This window comes from Kryptolebias marmoratus, linkage group LG4, assembly GCF_001649575.2.
Source record: "Kryptolebias marmoratus isolate JLee-2015 linkage group LG4, ASM164957v2, whole genome shotgun sequence".
Lineage (NCBI taxonomy): Eukaryota > Metazoa > Chordata > Actinopteri > Cyprinodontiformes > Rivulidae > Kryptolebias > Kryptolebias marmoratus.
The window spans coordinates 28,985,378-29,001,866 of NC_051433.1; the positions used below are offsets into that span (position 1 = coordinate 28,985,378).

Below are 16,489 nucleotides of genomic sequence, written 5' to 3' on the forward strand. Positions count from 1 at the left end.
TGCACAGCTTTCTGGATTCTCATTTTGTTGGAATTAATATTTCTGCAGTAATACTTGAGATTATCAAAAGTAAATGGTGGAAAAACTTCTTTAAAGTAATTCTAAAGAATATAAAACTAAAGAAGTGTAGCTGCCACATATATTTATATACAACATCCTTTGATTATTGCTTGAACCTCCAGCCTCCAAATGATTAAACTGTAGAACTGACCACTAAGCTACAGCAGACACACTATGTAAAAAGCCACTAAATAAGACAATAAAGATCCACCTGTGGGCCATCTAAATAACTACAGACACAAAAAATGGGCCTTCTGTGTTGAAGAAAATGTCACATCGTTTATCTCCCCTCTGTCTTTATGTTTTTGTGTTCTGTTCATGGAATGAGGCCTGGAGGAGCAGGGGCTCTGAGTGCCATGTTCCACCACTATGTTATTATTGTCTTTAAACAAGGACAAATCCAAACAAATATCACAGCAAAAAAAAAAAAAAGAGTCTAATTTCAGAGCCAAGAGTGGATACTAGTATAAAAATTGGTCTGCAACATTCAGACAGAAGAACTGGGTTGCATTTGTGGTGGGTCCATTTTCCAACTTATTATTAAGCCAACCTGTTCTTTCTCCTATCCTACGTATCTGGCTCCTAGAAACTTACTAATTTGAGTTTTGTTGGGATTCCTATGTACTGCATATTAATAAATAGCTTTTAGGCTCAATCATAAGATGATTGTTGAGTAAAAAGAAACAACTTTTTTTTTTACTATTTATCCAAAATACTGGCTTAAAGCAGTAAAATTCTGTAAATGAACCTGAGGGTTTTTGGTTTCTTAATCTTACTTAGTATACAAAGTTTAAATCCGAAATGTAAAAATGTATTGTCAATTCAACCTGGAGAGACTCAGGACAAAGAGAAGCTGCAATTAAATGGTTTTATTTGACATGAATGACATAAGATATTTGGCGCTCTGACCTCGGCGGAAGACGCGAGTGTCGACAATAGCAATGCGCTTCGACGAGAAGCTCAGGTTGAGCATTAGAGGAGTCTTCCCCGGGCTGGACACTGGTGGTGGAGGTCGAAGAGGGGAAGGAAGCTTGAGGGAGTGTGGAAACTGGGGGTGGAGAAGGGGTGGAGGTGGGCGGATGTTCAGCCGGCGAACGGATGGGGCCATGATGGAAGTCCTTTTAAACAAAGGCTTGCTCGCTGATTGGATACGCTTGAGTCGGATGCTGATGGGCTGAGATGGAGGCGAGGTCGGATGCTGATAGGCTGGAGTGGAGGTGCTCAACGCAGCGATTAGATGCAGGTGAGGCTGAAGCAGGTCTTCCAGTCTGAATTTACGCCTAGGCTTCATATCCTAAATTATGTTTTTGATTTACAAACTCCACAAAACCAAAAGTAAGCACAGACTTTCACAGTAGCTTTACTTTTATAAAGAATTATAGTATCTGTAACAGTTTGGTCCAAATCCACAACAGATTTGTTTCCTCAGAAGAGATTTATTATCAGTTAGATGCAGTGTTGCTGCTTTCTTTGTTCCTGGTTTGTTTCTGTGTACAAGTTGGAACTTCCCCTTCTATAAAGAGAAGTGTTCTAAATAAAATACCTAAGTTTGAAAATTATGCTGAACAAAAAAAAGGAAACTGTTTCAACAAAAACATAGTTTGTTTTGTGCCCATTTTATATGTTCCTGTGAGTCTGGGTTGGGAGAGTTTGATGGAGAAAGTTCAGTACAACAAAGTGACACAGGTGATTTAGGACAGGGTGAAGAATGAAGACAGGCAGGAACACGACTGCCTAACAGGTTACAAAAACCATACACATGGTCTCATTTTAAGGAAGATATGACACTATTTCAGTTTCTGGCATGACCTGCCAGGCTGGTATCTCAGTGTTCACTTTCTGTCACACACAGTATTTTCTGAAAACAATGCTTTTATGTAACATTTTGCAATAATAAAAAAAAAAACGAGTGAGATATAGAAACACTGTGTGTGTGGCTTCCAACACTGCCCAAGTAGAAAGTGAAACAGTCACAATAAGACAAATACAGATGGCAATGACTCGGTCATTGGGCTTGTCTACCATTGTTTTACTTTATATTATTAGCAGTATCACCGTGTTGTTGTTTTCAAAACATCTTGGCCACTTTAACAAGAGAACTGTTAAAAAGTATTCAAACTGCACTGAACGTTCTGTTCTTTAAATATGTAAACTGTACCATCCAATGTCATTTTTAAATGAGATTGCAAGGCAGCATGCTTGGTTTCTTGAAATTTGTTTAACTTGTAAAACTTATTAAAAGCTACAACCCTAATTCAGAACAAAATGGGAAATTGTGTAAAATGTAAATAAAAAAGGATGGATGATTTGCAAACCTCATACAGACATATTTTATTCACAATGGAGCACAATAAACATACAAATGTTTAAACTAAAAAAGAAGTGCTATGTTAAGAAAAAAATCATGTAATTTTGAATTTGATGGCAGCAACACATCCATGGCACAATTGGAGGGTAGTTTTCCAGACAAAGAAATCCAGGCTTCACATAAAACCAACCTTCCTGCTCATCTGTAACAAAATGAAACTGTTTTTGCAATCTACAACAATGTTCCAAGTCAGCTCTAAGGACTAATTTTCTATTCTTTTGTTGCTTTTCCTGTTTTCTTTTTATATATTATCCCCTGCCACCACAAGGTGAAAGGTGGGTGATAATGTTTTTGCCTGTGTCTGTGTGTTAGTGAGCTAAAATTTATGGTAGTTATAGTTGAGTCACCACAAACTATAAACTGTATATATTAATGTTTCCACCTCTTCTTGTTGGGAACTGAAACCAGCTTGACCCAGTTTATGGGTGCCTACATGTTTGTATTTTAGATATCAAAATCTGTGCTCAAAGTATGTGGTGCTTTAAATACCGCCCACTGTCCCACACACAATCATGGTGTCACATGACATTTCTATCAAGCATGAAATAACTATGCATCCATCCATCCATTTTCTTTACCCACTTCTCCATTCTGGGTTATACCTATCTCCAGCAGTCACTGTGCGAGAGGCAAGGGACACCCTGGACAGGTCGCAAGTCCATCACAGGGACACACAGAGATAAATGGGACAAACAACCATTCACAGTCTCACCTAGGGACAATTTAAGAGTTACCAATTAACCTAATATGCATATTTTTGGTCTGTGAGAGGAAACCAGAGTACCCAGAGTAAATCCACATGCACACAGGGAGAACATGTAAACACCACCCAGAAAGTCCCCAGGCCAGGATGCGATCCTGCAACCTTCTTGCTGGGAGGCAACATCTCTAACCACTATTTCACCCTCATAAAATAACCAATTCCATCTAAACGTATTAGAAAAATGAATAAATAAACATACATCAGCAAGATAAGAACAACATGTGAATGAACAAGAGCCCACACTTAAAAAAACAACTGACTGAGGTGTATTTTTTGTTTTCCAACTCATTAGCTTTTGGTGTCAGGCCAATTAAAGATGGCTGCCATTGTCAACTGACCTTGGCCAACACAAAATAGCTATAACTCGGTCAGTTTTAAAGATATTAAGCTACATTCTGGTGTGGTAATAGCTAGGAATTGTTTCCAACACATACTTTAATCACTAACTGATTGAACAAGATTTATATTAAAAACTTTGGCACTAACCTGTGGAGCTTGTCTGTTAGCTACACATGTCATAAACCACACGATCAGTTTTAGAAAGTAATCATTGGATGTACATCTACTATATCTATTACCTTAAACTAAAGTCAGTCAGTGCCACCACAAACAATCAGTCATTTTTACAGATATTGAGTTAACAATCGATGTGGTGCTAGCTAAGATTCATTTACATCCCGCCTTGCATGAATGTGCAATGTTGCATGAGATTATGCATAACGTTATTTTCAAAGTTTGATCAAAACACCTATAACTTCATCATTTCTCAACATAGGATGATCTTAGTTTAAAAGTCTTGTATAAAACATGGTTGGCAAATTGTAGTCTTTCAATGAGTGCTTATCCTTTAATACATTTGAAACCAACCTATCATTTCAGCTCATATTTTAATCGGTTTGAATGGTTAAACCTCTCAGAGCAGATACTGCTTTGTCTGAAGAGATTCCTCTTGTTTCACGGCTACACTCACAATCTCCCACTTTGTTTATTTAATACCAGTCTGGGAGTAGGTGTTGTTCCAGTTGAGCTGTGTCTGCTTTAAATTCACCAAACAATTTTTATATCAGGCAGCCTGATGATTGTTTACTTCACAAGCAGACCAGACAATGATGCATGGGGCTCTTTATGCGCAGATTAGTCAGCTGGAGAAAATGCTACACGAGTGGCTTTGACTATGTTGATCTTGGCATGGAAGAACCCCAGCAATCGCTATTGGCATGTAGGGATCTGTTCTCTACAGATGACGTGGGTAAAACACACACACACGTGCATACACACACTTTCTGAGTGCATCAGGCATTGTCTTTGTGCCTCATTCACCACCATATCTCCATAGTAACGGATAGTGCCTGACTGTGATGTGTGTATATGTGAATTTGTGTTTTGGGATTGGTTTTTAAATACCAACAGCACATCATTCGTTTCAGTTTCAGGTTTTTATTCTATAAAAACAAGATAGTGTCACTTCTTCAGTGGTTTCATTACAGACATTTGTGTATACATTCCCCACCCCCCACCCCACATGAGGGAAAGCATTGAGATCAGCTTGTAAATCTAATGGATCATTAGGGAATAAAGTTAAGAATTTCTTCAAGAGTTCCAGACAGCATGAAGCCTGGAGGAAAGATGCAAACAACATCAAAGTCCTTATTTGTAATGTGAACAAAGTTTCACTAACAATTCAATACATTGGCTAGAAAAATGTTCCTGGATAAATTTGACAATCAAAGTGCCCTTTTCATGCTTCTCTCGTTTAATCTTGTTTGTCCAAATTATCTAAGCATAGCTGATAATGCTAATATAGCTTGTGCAGTTTCAACAAAGATTATTGTGATCTATCTTTTTTTCTAATTGTAGGGGAAAGGGTATATTTTATTATGAGATGGAAACGTTTGAATTATTAATAATTTATAAATTATAAAATGACAGGGCACCACCCTCTCAACAAGAAAAATATTACATAAATCTATAATGTTTAGTTATCAGTCTCAACATTTAATTACCCTAAATCATGAGTTCTTCACTTCAGATTAAAATCATAAATATATCAAAACACACGCACACAAGTTTTTACACTATTTATGTGACTTTTATTGAATAAACAAATATAGCACAAGTTACAGCAGGTTATGAAAATATTGCACGTTGAAAACGGTAATAAAATACTGACTGAGGGGTTGTAATGGCATGAAAGGTAAACAGAAAGTCTAATTCAATCAAAGAAGTTAAAACTTTGAGGCAGAAGGGGTTTGAGAAATAAACTTTGCGTAATAGAAGTTGGGAGTTTAAATGTCCTAACTGTAATATAACTCTACAGAGCTGTTGTAATGAATCTGACAAGTCTGATCAGATGAAGTGTCCGATCACTAGCTGATATCCAACAAGGATATCATTTAAAATTAAGATTTCATGTTTTTATATGTGGTTTGACTGCTGTATTTTTTAAACCTCCTGAACACAAAGTTCATGTCACTAAGCTGTGAGGAGGGAAAGAATCAGGACAGATAGGAAGCAGACGGGTTGGTTTAATATTAGCTGGAAGTGTAGGAACAGCCACTTAATACAGAGTAATTAATTTAAAAATATTATTCATATTAAAAAATGCATAGCAAGATGTGTAATTTAATACTTGTTTGACCATATGACTTAGAGAAGAACACAGAGAAGGAATGAAGGAGACACACATGATCAGCTGCTGTAGAGGAGAGCAGAGAAGACATCAGGTAGGAATAATTCAGCTGTGAGGCCACAAAAACCTAGATGCCCAGGAGGGTTTGAATTTCTGCTGACCATTACTGTGTCCTTTTGGGAAAATTAGTGCAGGCAGACATGGCAAGTCAATCACCAAAGAGAAGAATGTTGACAAGAGAGGTGAAGATGATGATGATGATGAGGAGGAACAGAGGTGCAGAGGAGAGGGTTGGGGCAAGGTCTTACTCAGAAGATCCATCTGAATGGCCTTCACCACAGGAAGTGGGGGACTCATTGACTCATTGAAGCAGTACATGGTGGAGAATGGCCCACAGAGATGTTCTGATGGGCCATACCCAAGATCAGGTATTATATAAGTCCATGAATAAAAAAGATTTATTCATGTAAACAGGCAAAAAAAAAGGAGGGGGGGGGGCAGTAAGAGGCCTAGATAATGGATAGGTGGGCGCTGGCCCAAAAAAGGTTGAGAAACACTGTTTTAGAGTCAACAACAGTGATTAGTTTATGACTATTGTATGGGTCCTCGGAAGGGGAACCTCCTAGCATGCGACTCCCTTTGGTCTGATAAGATCAACAGAGGCCTCTGGGTTTCTTCTCAAAACACTGGTGGTTTAGTTTAGGTGAAAGAGTCCAATTTTGCATTAGCCTGTTAATGCAAAAATAATCGAACTCTAACGTATGACCCTACAGAATGTTGTACGACAATTTTTATCGTGTTCTGTAATTTATATTACAAAATATAACTTTTACACAAAGTTCTTATGCAAACTGTTAGTGCTTATGATATGTGTTGGGAACCAGTCTCAACTACTACACCAAAATTTAGCTCAATATATGTAAATTTGAGTTACAGCCATTTTTATGTTTATGAAGATAATTTAGCTGTGACAGCAATCTTGAATTCAGTTGATTCTTATAGGTAATCAGTGTAAATGTACAACATTGATTACCGTTTGAAAGTTTTAATGAAATCTGTAAAATGGTTAATGAGACACCCACAAATTTTGTTCATGAAACACCCACACATGCGCGCTTGTACACACACACACACACACACACACGCACGTGTATAAACATTATCGCTGTGTGAAATTAGACTTAAACCAAACAAAAAGAGATAATAAATAACAATAAAGCAAACAAAAAAACAACAACAAAAAAACATTTCAGAAGCCAAACATTGGTTTTGCAAACAAAATATTTATATTGTTGAGTAAATTATTGATCTATTATTTGTTTGGGACAGGTTGTTTTTTTTTTGTCCTGGGTTCACTCTGTGTAATTCTGATTGATAAGGCTTTTATTCTGACAGTCATGTTTGTGCTTCCACTGAAAGCTTTTTGCTTCTCCTCTGACTAACTTTTGTCTCTGATTCTGACAAAAGACTGTATACATTAAGACTGAGCTGGAAGTTGAAGCCAGAACAGAAACAAAGTTCCCTGCTGGCTGGTTCCAGTACAAGTTTTAAATCCTGCCCACTCCATGTTGACAAACTGGGTATTGCCCTTGTTAAGAAAGTAAAAATACACCTAAGATAAACATTTCTACAGGTAATTTTTCTTTCAATCAGTATTATAATTCCAGACCAAATGTAGCCCTTTAGTGAGTGCTACTGCCTACAGGCTGCACATAAATCACATAACTTTCAGTCTTTTTTTTCTGTTGTTCCTCTGTTTTTGTTTTTTTTCTGATTTGTATAGCCATCTTATGCCATACATGTTTTATAAAAATTTTAGACATAACTTATTGGAAACAGCTAATATAATTTGCTAGACTGTGTCTTCAAGGGTTTTTAAAATCCTATCAGTTACTTTATTTGACCCGTTGGTTTTTTTATTTTTATTTTGACAGGACAGTAATCCTGCTTGTCACAATTTGGTAACATGAGTTTATTTTAAAATTACTATATTTATTTATTTAACAAAGAATGAGAAATAGGTTTTTACATGTATAGACAAGATAAAGTAATTCCAACCAAATTAAGGTAACACAAGAGTGATATAACAAATGCATTTCTGAGGTCTACTTTTGATTTTCTTAGTTTGTAATGACTTTTCTTTTGGTTCCAAAACCTGATGTGTTGGTTCTGTCTTTCACAGATGCAAGTCTACATGTACAACTCCGATGACTTTGACAGCCTCAGTGCAGCACTTAAGGAGAAGAGGATCATTGCAGCCATGGCTGTGTTTTTTCAGGTAAGAAACTTGTACTCTCATTGAATTCTTGTTAATACTGTATGTACAGACTTTACTGAAAGATTGTGGAAAATACAGGTTTGACTCAACTTTACATTTAGACTTTAAACTTTGTGGTTTCAATATTACAAAACTCAGTTCTTTTTTGTCAAAAGGTAGGTTTGTGATTTTTAGAGAACTCAAAAAATTTTGAAGAAATGTTGAAGGGCGCTGATGCAAATACTGGTCAAAATCCCAACATAACTTTGTGATAATCTAAACTAAAAAAAATCCTGACACGTTGATGTATGAACTGTATAAGAATGCTAATAAGTGAACTAGGAGAAACAAAAATCTCAAAGCTTCTGCCAGTGCTTTGTTATGGGCACAATGGCAATGACACACCTGTGTCTGTCATTCCCGGACTGCCAAGTTATTAAGAGGTACACAAAATGCATCCTGAAAAGTAAGCATCAAACGGTCACTGTGTAAAGACTAGAAGTTAGATCTTGAAAATTGTTGAACTGTTAGCAGCAAAAGACCATGATGGTTACACATGTTCATTTTTATGTTTCTAAAGTGATTTTATATAAGACACTATGGTAGCACTTTATAATAACTACACCTTATTTAGCCTTATTTACCCATTAATAAATGATGACTTAACCTTGAAAACATTAATTAAGGATGATTCATACTTAATACGCTATAAATGAACACATTTATTAACACGTTTATTAACACATTTAATAATGCTTTTCCCATAAAGGCTAATTACTATTTATCAGATAAATGTACTTTCCCACCATGTGTTAGACATGAATTAATGTTTAAAGAATGTTTGAATTATTGTATACGTATCCTGCAGTGCATTAATAATTAATTTGTTGTTGCTAACGGGAGTCCTCAGAACTTTTTGACTGGCCTTAAGCATATTTAGCTTTTTTTTTTTTTTCGTCACACAGGCAACAGTTGCAAAAACACAACAACAACACAGTCAACTGTCCCATAAATTGTTGGCAATATTGGAACATGTGTGAATGAGAGGGAGACAGGTGGAACGGTAAAGCTATAAGAAGGAGAGGTTGTAGGAGGTCGATGGGTTTAGGGTTTAAGGTTTGAGGTTAGCCATTCAAAGCATTGAGCAGAACACAAGAGAGGTGAAGAAGAAAGAACAGCCAGGGTGGGGTGGATGAAGACAAGTGTCAGACGGGAAGGTACAACAGTGGAAGGAAAGATTTACAAGATGAGACTTGCTATGATGTCTGGTTTGGAGACAGTGGCACCGACATAAAGACTGGAGGTGGAAGAGCTGAAGATGTAAGGATTTTTATTTGGAGGGGCCAAAATGGACAGGATTAGAAATGAATACATCAGAGGGACAGCTCAGGGTTGGAGACAAAGTTAGAGAGACAAGGCCAAGATGGCCTGGATATGTGCAGAGGAGACACAGTTGATATATTGAACAAAAGATGTTCAATAAAGAGCTGACAGGGGGGAATGAAAAGAGGAAGACCACAGAAAAGGTTCATGAATGTAGAGACGAAGCATCTACAGAGAGTTGGTGTGACAGGAGGATGCTGGGAAAGGGGAAGATGGAGGCAGATGATGCCCTAAGGAGAGCAGCTGAAAGAAAAATGAGTCAGAAATTGCTATATTTTTAAAGCCATTTTTGTAGATGAGCCTGTAAATTGATTCAGGAATATTTGCTTCTTGGTTTCATTCTAAGAATTGTTTTTAGCATATCCTATTTTGATTACGATCAGGTGTTCATTCAGTTCTGTCAACAGTCTACTAAGTTTTGGCCTCTGGGCACTTAAGATGTGCTGTCGCTGTCAGAAAAGTAACACATTTGTTTGGTCAATTAATTCTCTGTGAATTGAGTGAGCCTCTCAATAAACAACCACCTCAGGGAAGTCAAACTGCCTGCTGAGTCTGCCCACCAACCACTGTCTGAAACAGCTTACTACATTGCCCTGCAGGCCTTGTTTTGAAATAACAATACACTTTAATAGCATTTGACTCACAATTAATAGATAAATAAATGAAATAATAAGGAACACTAATTTTACTTTCACACATAAACATCACAACAAATAAATGGTGGGGGATAAGATATGTCTATTGTCTGTGTGGTTGTATGTGTATTTGTGTGTCCAACTGGCTGATAAAAGGCAGCTGAAGAAAGAAAAAGGAGGGTATACTTTCATCTGGAAAGAAAAACCTGCAACTGAGCCTTGACTCCATGTTGTGGGTGTTGCCATTAGGAACTGCCTCATTAATCAACTCTATGAATTGCCTGTCGGCATCAATGGATGCCTTATGACCATACGTCCGATTCTTACTAGCAGTCTGGTGGCCACTGTAGTTAGTGTATATGCACCAACTCTTGATGCACATGAAGAATTGAAGGAGACTTACTATTCTAACTGGTTGGGATTATATCCAAAGTCCCCAAGGAAGACAAACTAATCTTCCTTGGAGATTTTAATGCCAGAGTTGGGCAAAACCACCACTTATGGAGAGACTCGGTGAGAAGAGGAGTTGGAGGCATAATCTCCAATGGTACACTGCTGCTTAAAAGTGCTCTGAGCACAACCTGGTCATTACCAACACAATTTTCTGCACAACAAACAAGTCCAAAACTTCATGGATGCATTCTTGCTCTAAGCTTTGGCACCTCATTGACTACCACATTGTCTGCGCCAAAGACCACAGTGATGTGCTCAACTCAAGAGCATTGATTAATACAGATGACTGCTGGACTGATCAGTCTCATTCAATCATGTCTCTCCACCTAACACAGAAAAGGATAAGGTAAACTAATCATTCCTGCCCAAAGTTTATTAATGAGCAATTGGGTAACAGCCCTTACCAACAACAGTTCCACGTTTCTACCAGCGAAAATTTGCCCAAACAGTATCCAAATGATATTGAAAAACAATGGAGCATACTTTCTTCTGCCATCATAAATTTCCTGTAAATCCATCCTTGGTCGCAAATTGTGGAAGCTTCAAGACTGGTATGATGAGAAACATTAAGAAAATAATGTCTCATCAGTTTCAAATGGCAATCTTTTAGTACCTGGCAAAATTATGTCAACTGTCAGACTCAATAAGCAGCTCATGCTAAAGCAAAGGCAACTTTTCAATCTCAATTTAGGAAACTCAAGAATCAGTGGTGGACATAAAAGGTTCTGGAGATTCAGCAGTTTGCCAATTCTAAAGATATCAGGGGCTTCTTTGAGGCCATAAAAGGGATTTATGGCCCTTGCTAACTTAGTACAACCCCCCACCCCACCCTCACTCCAAAGATGGAATAACCCTACTGAAAGAAAAGGAGACAATTGCAAAGAGATGGAAAGAGCACTTTGAGGACCACTGGAATAGAGACACAACTCTTGAATTTAATGCTCTAGATCAGTGGTTCCCAAAGATTTTCTTCTGGGCCCCCCTATGGATTACAATCTATTAATTACAATCTGCGATCAACACTCAGACTATGATGTTACGTGAGCAAAATCGCAGACTGGATGCGATCCTTTCACAGGATTGCAGGCTAGATGCGGTTCCTGGACTCGGGGATGAAATGGGATAAATCTTGGAGAAAGTTGTTCGCTCGGATCTGGCAGAATAGACTTGGAATTTGACTGTTTGGATTCGCCATTGAGAAACACGGAAAATAAGAGTCGGCCTGACCCAAAACAGTTACTGTTATGTGAATCTGGCTCCCTTGTGCCGGCCTTGTTGGCCAGCTATCTTCAATTCCTCCTGGATTTGATGTAAATAAGATGCTCTGCCCCCTCCCTTGCCTGAGGACATCTGTGGATCTGCTCTGGGCTGGTTGATAAACATTCCATCATATTTTCAAAGACAATGGCCTCTGTGACGTGATTCATGGACTTATCTGCAAACACACACACACACACACACATTCATACAAACACACTACACCGATCTCCATCATCTCTGCTTGTTTCTTCATGTGTCACTCTGCTTGCTATCTGGACCTTGTGTGGCTTCTTTCTCTTCTTCTTCTGTTAGCCTACCCTTATCAAATAGATTTGTCTTATTAATGCTTCTCTAAGAGGAATACTTATTCATATTCAAATGGTCTATTAAGACCTGTTATCACTGTATCGACCTCACATGTTTTCTCTTAGATGAAAGTTTTTATCCAAGTTAAAAAATAGACTTTAAAATACTATTATTATCATTATATCAACCATTCTGTTAGGTGTTGAAATGCTTCCTCTTAAAGGAAAGTTTATTTATGTTTAAATGGTCTATTAGGTTATACATCACTGACCGACTTACAGATTGTTTTTTTACTCAAATTATCTGTCATAGTTATACCAATCATACTACTTTGTTATAGGTATACCAATCTTACTATTAGCTAGAGTTACTTGACTGATGTTTTTATTTCTGTAATTGCTTTTTGATTAGTATTCTTGATATTTTTAAATTGTTCCTCTTAGAGGAAAGTTTATTCATGTTTGTTAGTTTACTCAAATTACCTGTTATAGTTATAACAATCTTACTATTAGCTAAAATTAACTGATTGATGTGTTTTATTTCTGTATTTGATTCTGTTGTTGTGTCTGTGTTGTAAAGCACTTTGGATCACCTTGCTGCTAAAGGTGCTATATAAATAAATTTCACTTCACTTCACTTAACTTCAATAAATACATACCTTGCTTGTTAAAATATGGGAAGAAGAGAAACTACCTGCATAATATAGGGATGTCTTGATTGTCTCAATCTTTAGGAAAGGAGAAAAAGCAGACTGAAGTAATTATTGTGGCATTTTTTTTCCTGTCCTCCACTGGAAATGTCCTAACTCAGATTCTGCCTCAAAGGCTCATCCCTATCGAAGAACTTTCTCCCTGAGTCTCAATATGTTTTCCATCCAAGCAGAAGCTCTATGAACATGATTTTCACTTCTATTCAGGTCTACAAAGCGGTAGTGTTATCCACTCTTCTGTATGGCTCAGAAACCTGAACCACATACAGCAAGCAAAATCACTTATCAGATATACTTATCATATGTAGTATATCTTCAACAATGTCTGTGAAAATCCTCAGGATAGGTTGGAATGACCTGTGTACCAAGAGGATACTGGCATCTTTACTGTCACTGCCATAATTGCCCAACTCCATCTTAGGTGAACTGGCCATGTTATCCACATGCCTGACTCTTGCCTCCCAAAGCAGGTCTTCTACTCCCAATTTGTTAAAGGCAAACATGATCCAGCCAGCCGAAACAAGAGGTTCACTGACAACTTCAAAACAAAGGTGCCTCATAAGCTTTAAAACCTGGGAAGAATCAGTTAAAAACAGGGTAATCTGGAAAAACTGTGTCCATGAAGGTGCTACACTGTACAATGCTGACCTCTGTGATGCCCTTAGAAGATAAACAACAATGCAGAAAGGAGAGAGCATCCAGCAAACAGGGCCAATCTACGCCAACCACCACAGCCACTTTCTTCTGCCTGTACTGAACAAGAATAATTGAGTCCTAGATCAGCCTCCATGTCCATCTGAGGACCCACAAGGACTAATGAGGATTGTTATTCATGTTTGCAAATGACCGCCAACAGTGTCTGTTAGTAAAATATCTCATGAAAAATTAGACAAATTTAAATGAAACTTGCAAAAAGTAATCACTGGATGTACATCTACAACAGATTGATTTTTGGAGTCAACTGGAGTAAGATGACTGCCAAGTGACATTTAAAAACACAAAAAATAGCTGACAATTTTAAGAAAACTGGCCTAAAATGTAGTGTGACAGTAATTCCCTAAGCAATTTTTTCTAACAGATCCTGCAAGATTTTTGTCTAAAATTTTGTGATTTACTAGCAATATATCTCATAAATCACTAGACAGATTTTAATGAAACTCTCAGCCAACATTTATTGATTGTGCCTTTGCTTGTACAACTGATTAAGTTTTGGATGCAACCCTGTTTAAGATGGGCACCGAAGCTTATCAAATTTAGCCATCAAAAAAATGGTTAAAAATCAGTCAGTTCTACAAATATTAAGCTAAAATTTAGTGTAGACTTAGCTGGTAGTCAATCACAATACATACTCTGAGCATGACTTCTTGTGATATTACATGAGATTACACATAAATTATGTTATAGCTATTTTGGTCAAAACTTTAAAATAACATTGTTATGTTCAAATTTTGACCAAAATAGCTACAACTGTCATTTCTTACCATAAGATGATCTTTGTCTACAATTCTGATGTGTAAGATGGCAGATGATGTGTTTTCCTTCAAGCAATGCTAGGCCTACAATCTTATCTGCTTTTTTTAAGTGCATGTCAGTAGAAAGTAACCTGCTTTTGTACTCTTCATCTAATAAATTAACAAATCCAATTTTATCAATTTAAAGACAGAAAAACTGCTGCATCTCTATTTCATGCTAAAACTGCTTTTTTCCCCACAACATCTCCACTGAGTCATTGGAATTTTGCATTTATGCATTTGTGAAGCTGTATGGATCGATTAATCTTTACACCTGTGCTATATTCTACCAATGTTTCTTTTTTTCCGCAAATTTGTTACTGCTGTAGCCTGTCCCACAGGAGAAGCAGACAGAGATTTGGGCTGGAGATGTTGGGTTTGACAAGAATGACGAGGATAGACACATAGACATAAAGAGTCAAACATTTTGATGTGAAACCCTGTGGCTACAAATCTCAGGGGACAAGCTTGTGGGTTTTCAGACAACCAATAATAGGAAACGTTAATTCCCTTTGGTCCTGTTTCTTTTTTGTCTTCTTCATTGTTTCTGTCTATCATTTTACTTTGTGCTTTCACGACTGCTCTTTTCTTTTCCAAATCCCCTCTCTTTTACCCACTTTCTGCTTCAGTGTGCACAAAAAAGAGATTTTATTAATTCTCTTTTTAATAACTACTTCAACCTTTTTGGATTGTTACATTATATATGTGTATGGAACTTTTTAAAACTGTTCATGACATTTCAGCAATATAAATGCTTCCTTTTTTTCCCAATAACTGCTTTTTGACTTTGAGTTTTTCTTTTGAACTAGTTTGTCAAACCCATGCTTTTCACAGAGGACAGTCACAGCCTGATCATGAAGCCTGATGAGATCAGTCAGTTACTTAGATTACAAGCATCTTGGAGACATATAAAAATGATTCCTAATTTTCTGCTCTTGAACTCAGACAAAATGGAGGTTGTAGTTTTTGGATCCAAGCTTCTTAGGAATAAACTATGCTTTCTTTCACTTCATTTGGATGGCATTAAGTTGGCCGATGTAATAAACTATGGTGTTATATTTAATCAGAATATGGCGTTTAATAAGTGGCACAGCAAAATAATGCTTAGAGCTGTCACTTTTACAGGGAGAAAGTCACAGGACCACCTCCCGTGATTTTTGTGTGGAGTTTATATGTTCTCCCTGTGTACACATGGGTTTTACTCCTGTTTTCTCCAACAGAACAAAAACATGCATGTTAGGTTCATTGATAACTTGAAATTGCCCCAAAATGTGAGTGAGAGTGGGAATGGTTATTTGTCTTATTTGTCTCTGTGTCCCTGTGATGACAATGAATGGATGGATGTCTTTTAACTCCCTTTAACTTAAAAAATGTCACTAAGACCATTTTCTTCCACCTGTGATATATCACTAAAATTAGACACATCCTGCCAAAAAATAATGCAAGATTTCTCACTTCTAGGCTGGACTATTTTAACTCTTTTTTTATCTGGGTGTCAGAAAACCATTTCTCAAAAATCTTCAGTTGATCTAAAATGCTGCTGCCAAAGAATATGTCCAATTTTAGTTTCGCTCCATTTTCTCCAAATTCAGAATTATAAAATGGAAATTAATAAACAGGCTGTCTCTCTAAGGTAAGCAGCTGATTCTGCAGGATCTTCACTTCTATGCAGTCCCACATCCTGATCAAGCACAGGAAAGGGGGTGACTGTGGAAATAAATAGTTTCTTTAAACAAAAAGAAACCTCCACTGGAACAACAACCATGATGGTTCTGTCTCAACCAGCTAGGGTTAGAGAAGACAGAAAAGAGACACAGACAAACGCAAAGTACTGGTCCAGATGTAGTTTATATGGGAAGACAAACAAAGAACCCCAAATCAACGGCATCAATAATTGCATATATAAAGACAGCAGATTGAGGAAATGTGGTCAGTTTGTCCTCCAGCAATTTAAGCCTATAGCAGCATAATAAGGGATTGCTTAGGAAATCCAAGCCAACCCTAACTATATGATTTATCCATCCATCCATTCTCTTCCGCTTATCCGGGGTCGGGTCGCGGGGGCAGCAGCCTAAGCAGGGAGACCCAGACTTCCCTCTCCCCAGCCACTTGGGCCAGCTCCTCCGGGGGAATCCCAAGGCGTTCCCAGGCCAGC

The 16,489-nt window shown here is 37.4% G+C and overlaps 1 protein-coding gene across 2 annotated transcripts in view; it reads left to right on the top strand.

Moving 5' to 3' along the window:
- The window catches only part of LOC108247474 (receptor-type tyrosine-protein phosphatase gamma), a 520,767-nt gene that overhangs the window by 388,824 nt on the left and 115,454 nt on the right, over nucleotides 1–16,489 (top strand). For both annotated transcript variants that reach the window (XR_005233059.1, XM_037975187.1), the window contains exon 5: nucleotides 8,003–8,098. Coding sequence is in view for 1 of the 2 variants with exons in the window: in XM_037975187.1 (XP_037831115.1) it covers nucleotides 8,003–8,098 (96 nt within the window). In the remaining variant the exon portion in view is untranslated. The remainder of the gene's footprint in view (nucleotides 1–8,002; nucleotides 8,099–16,489) is intronic.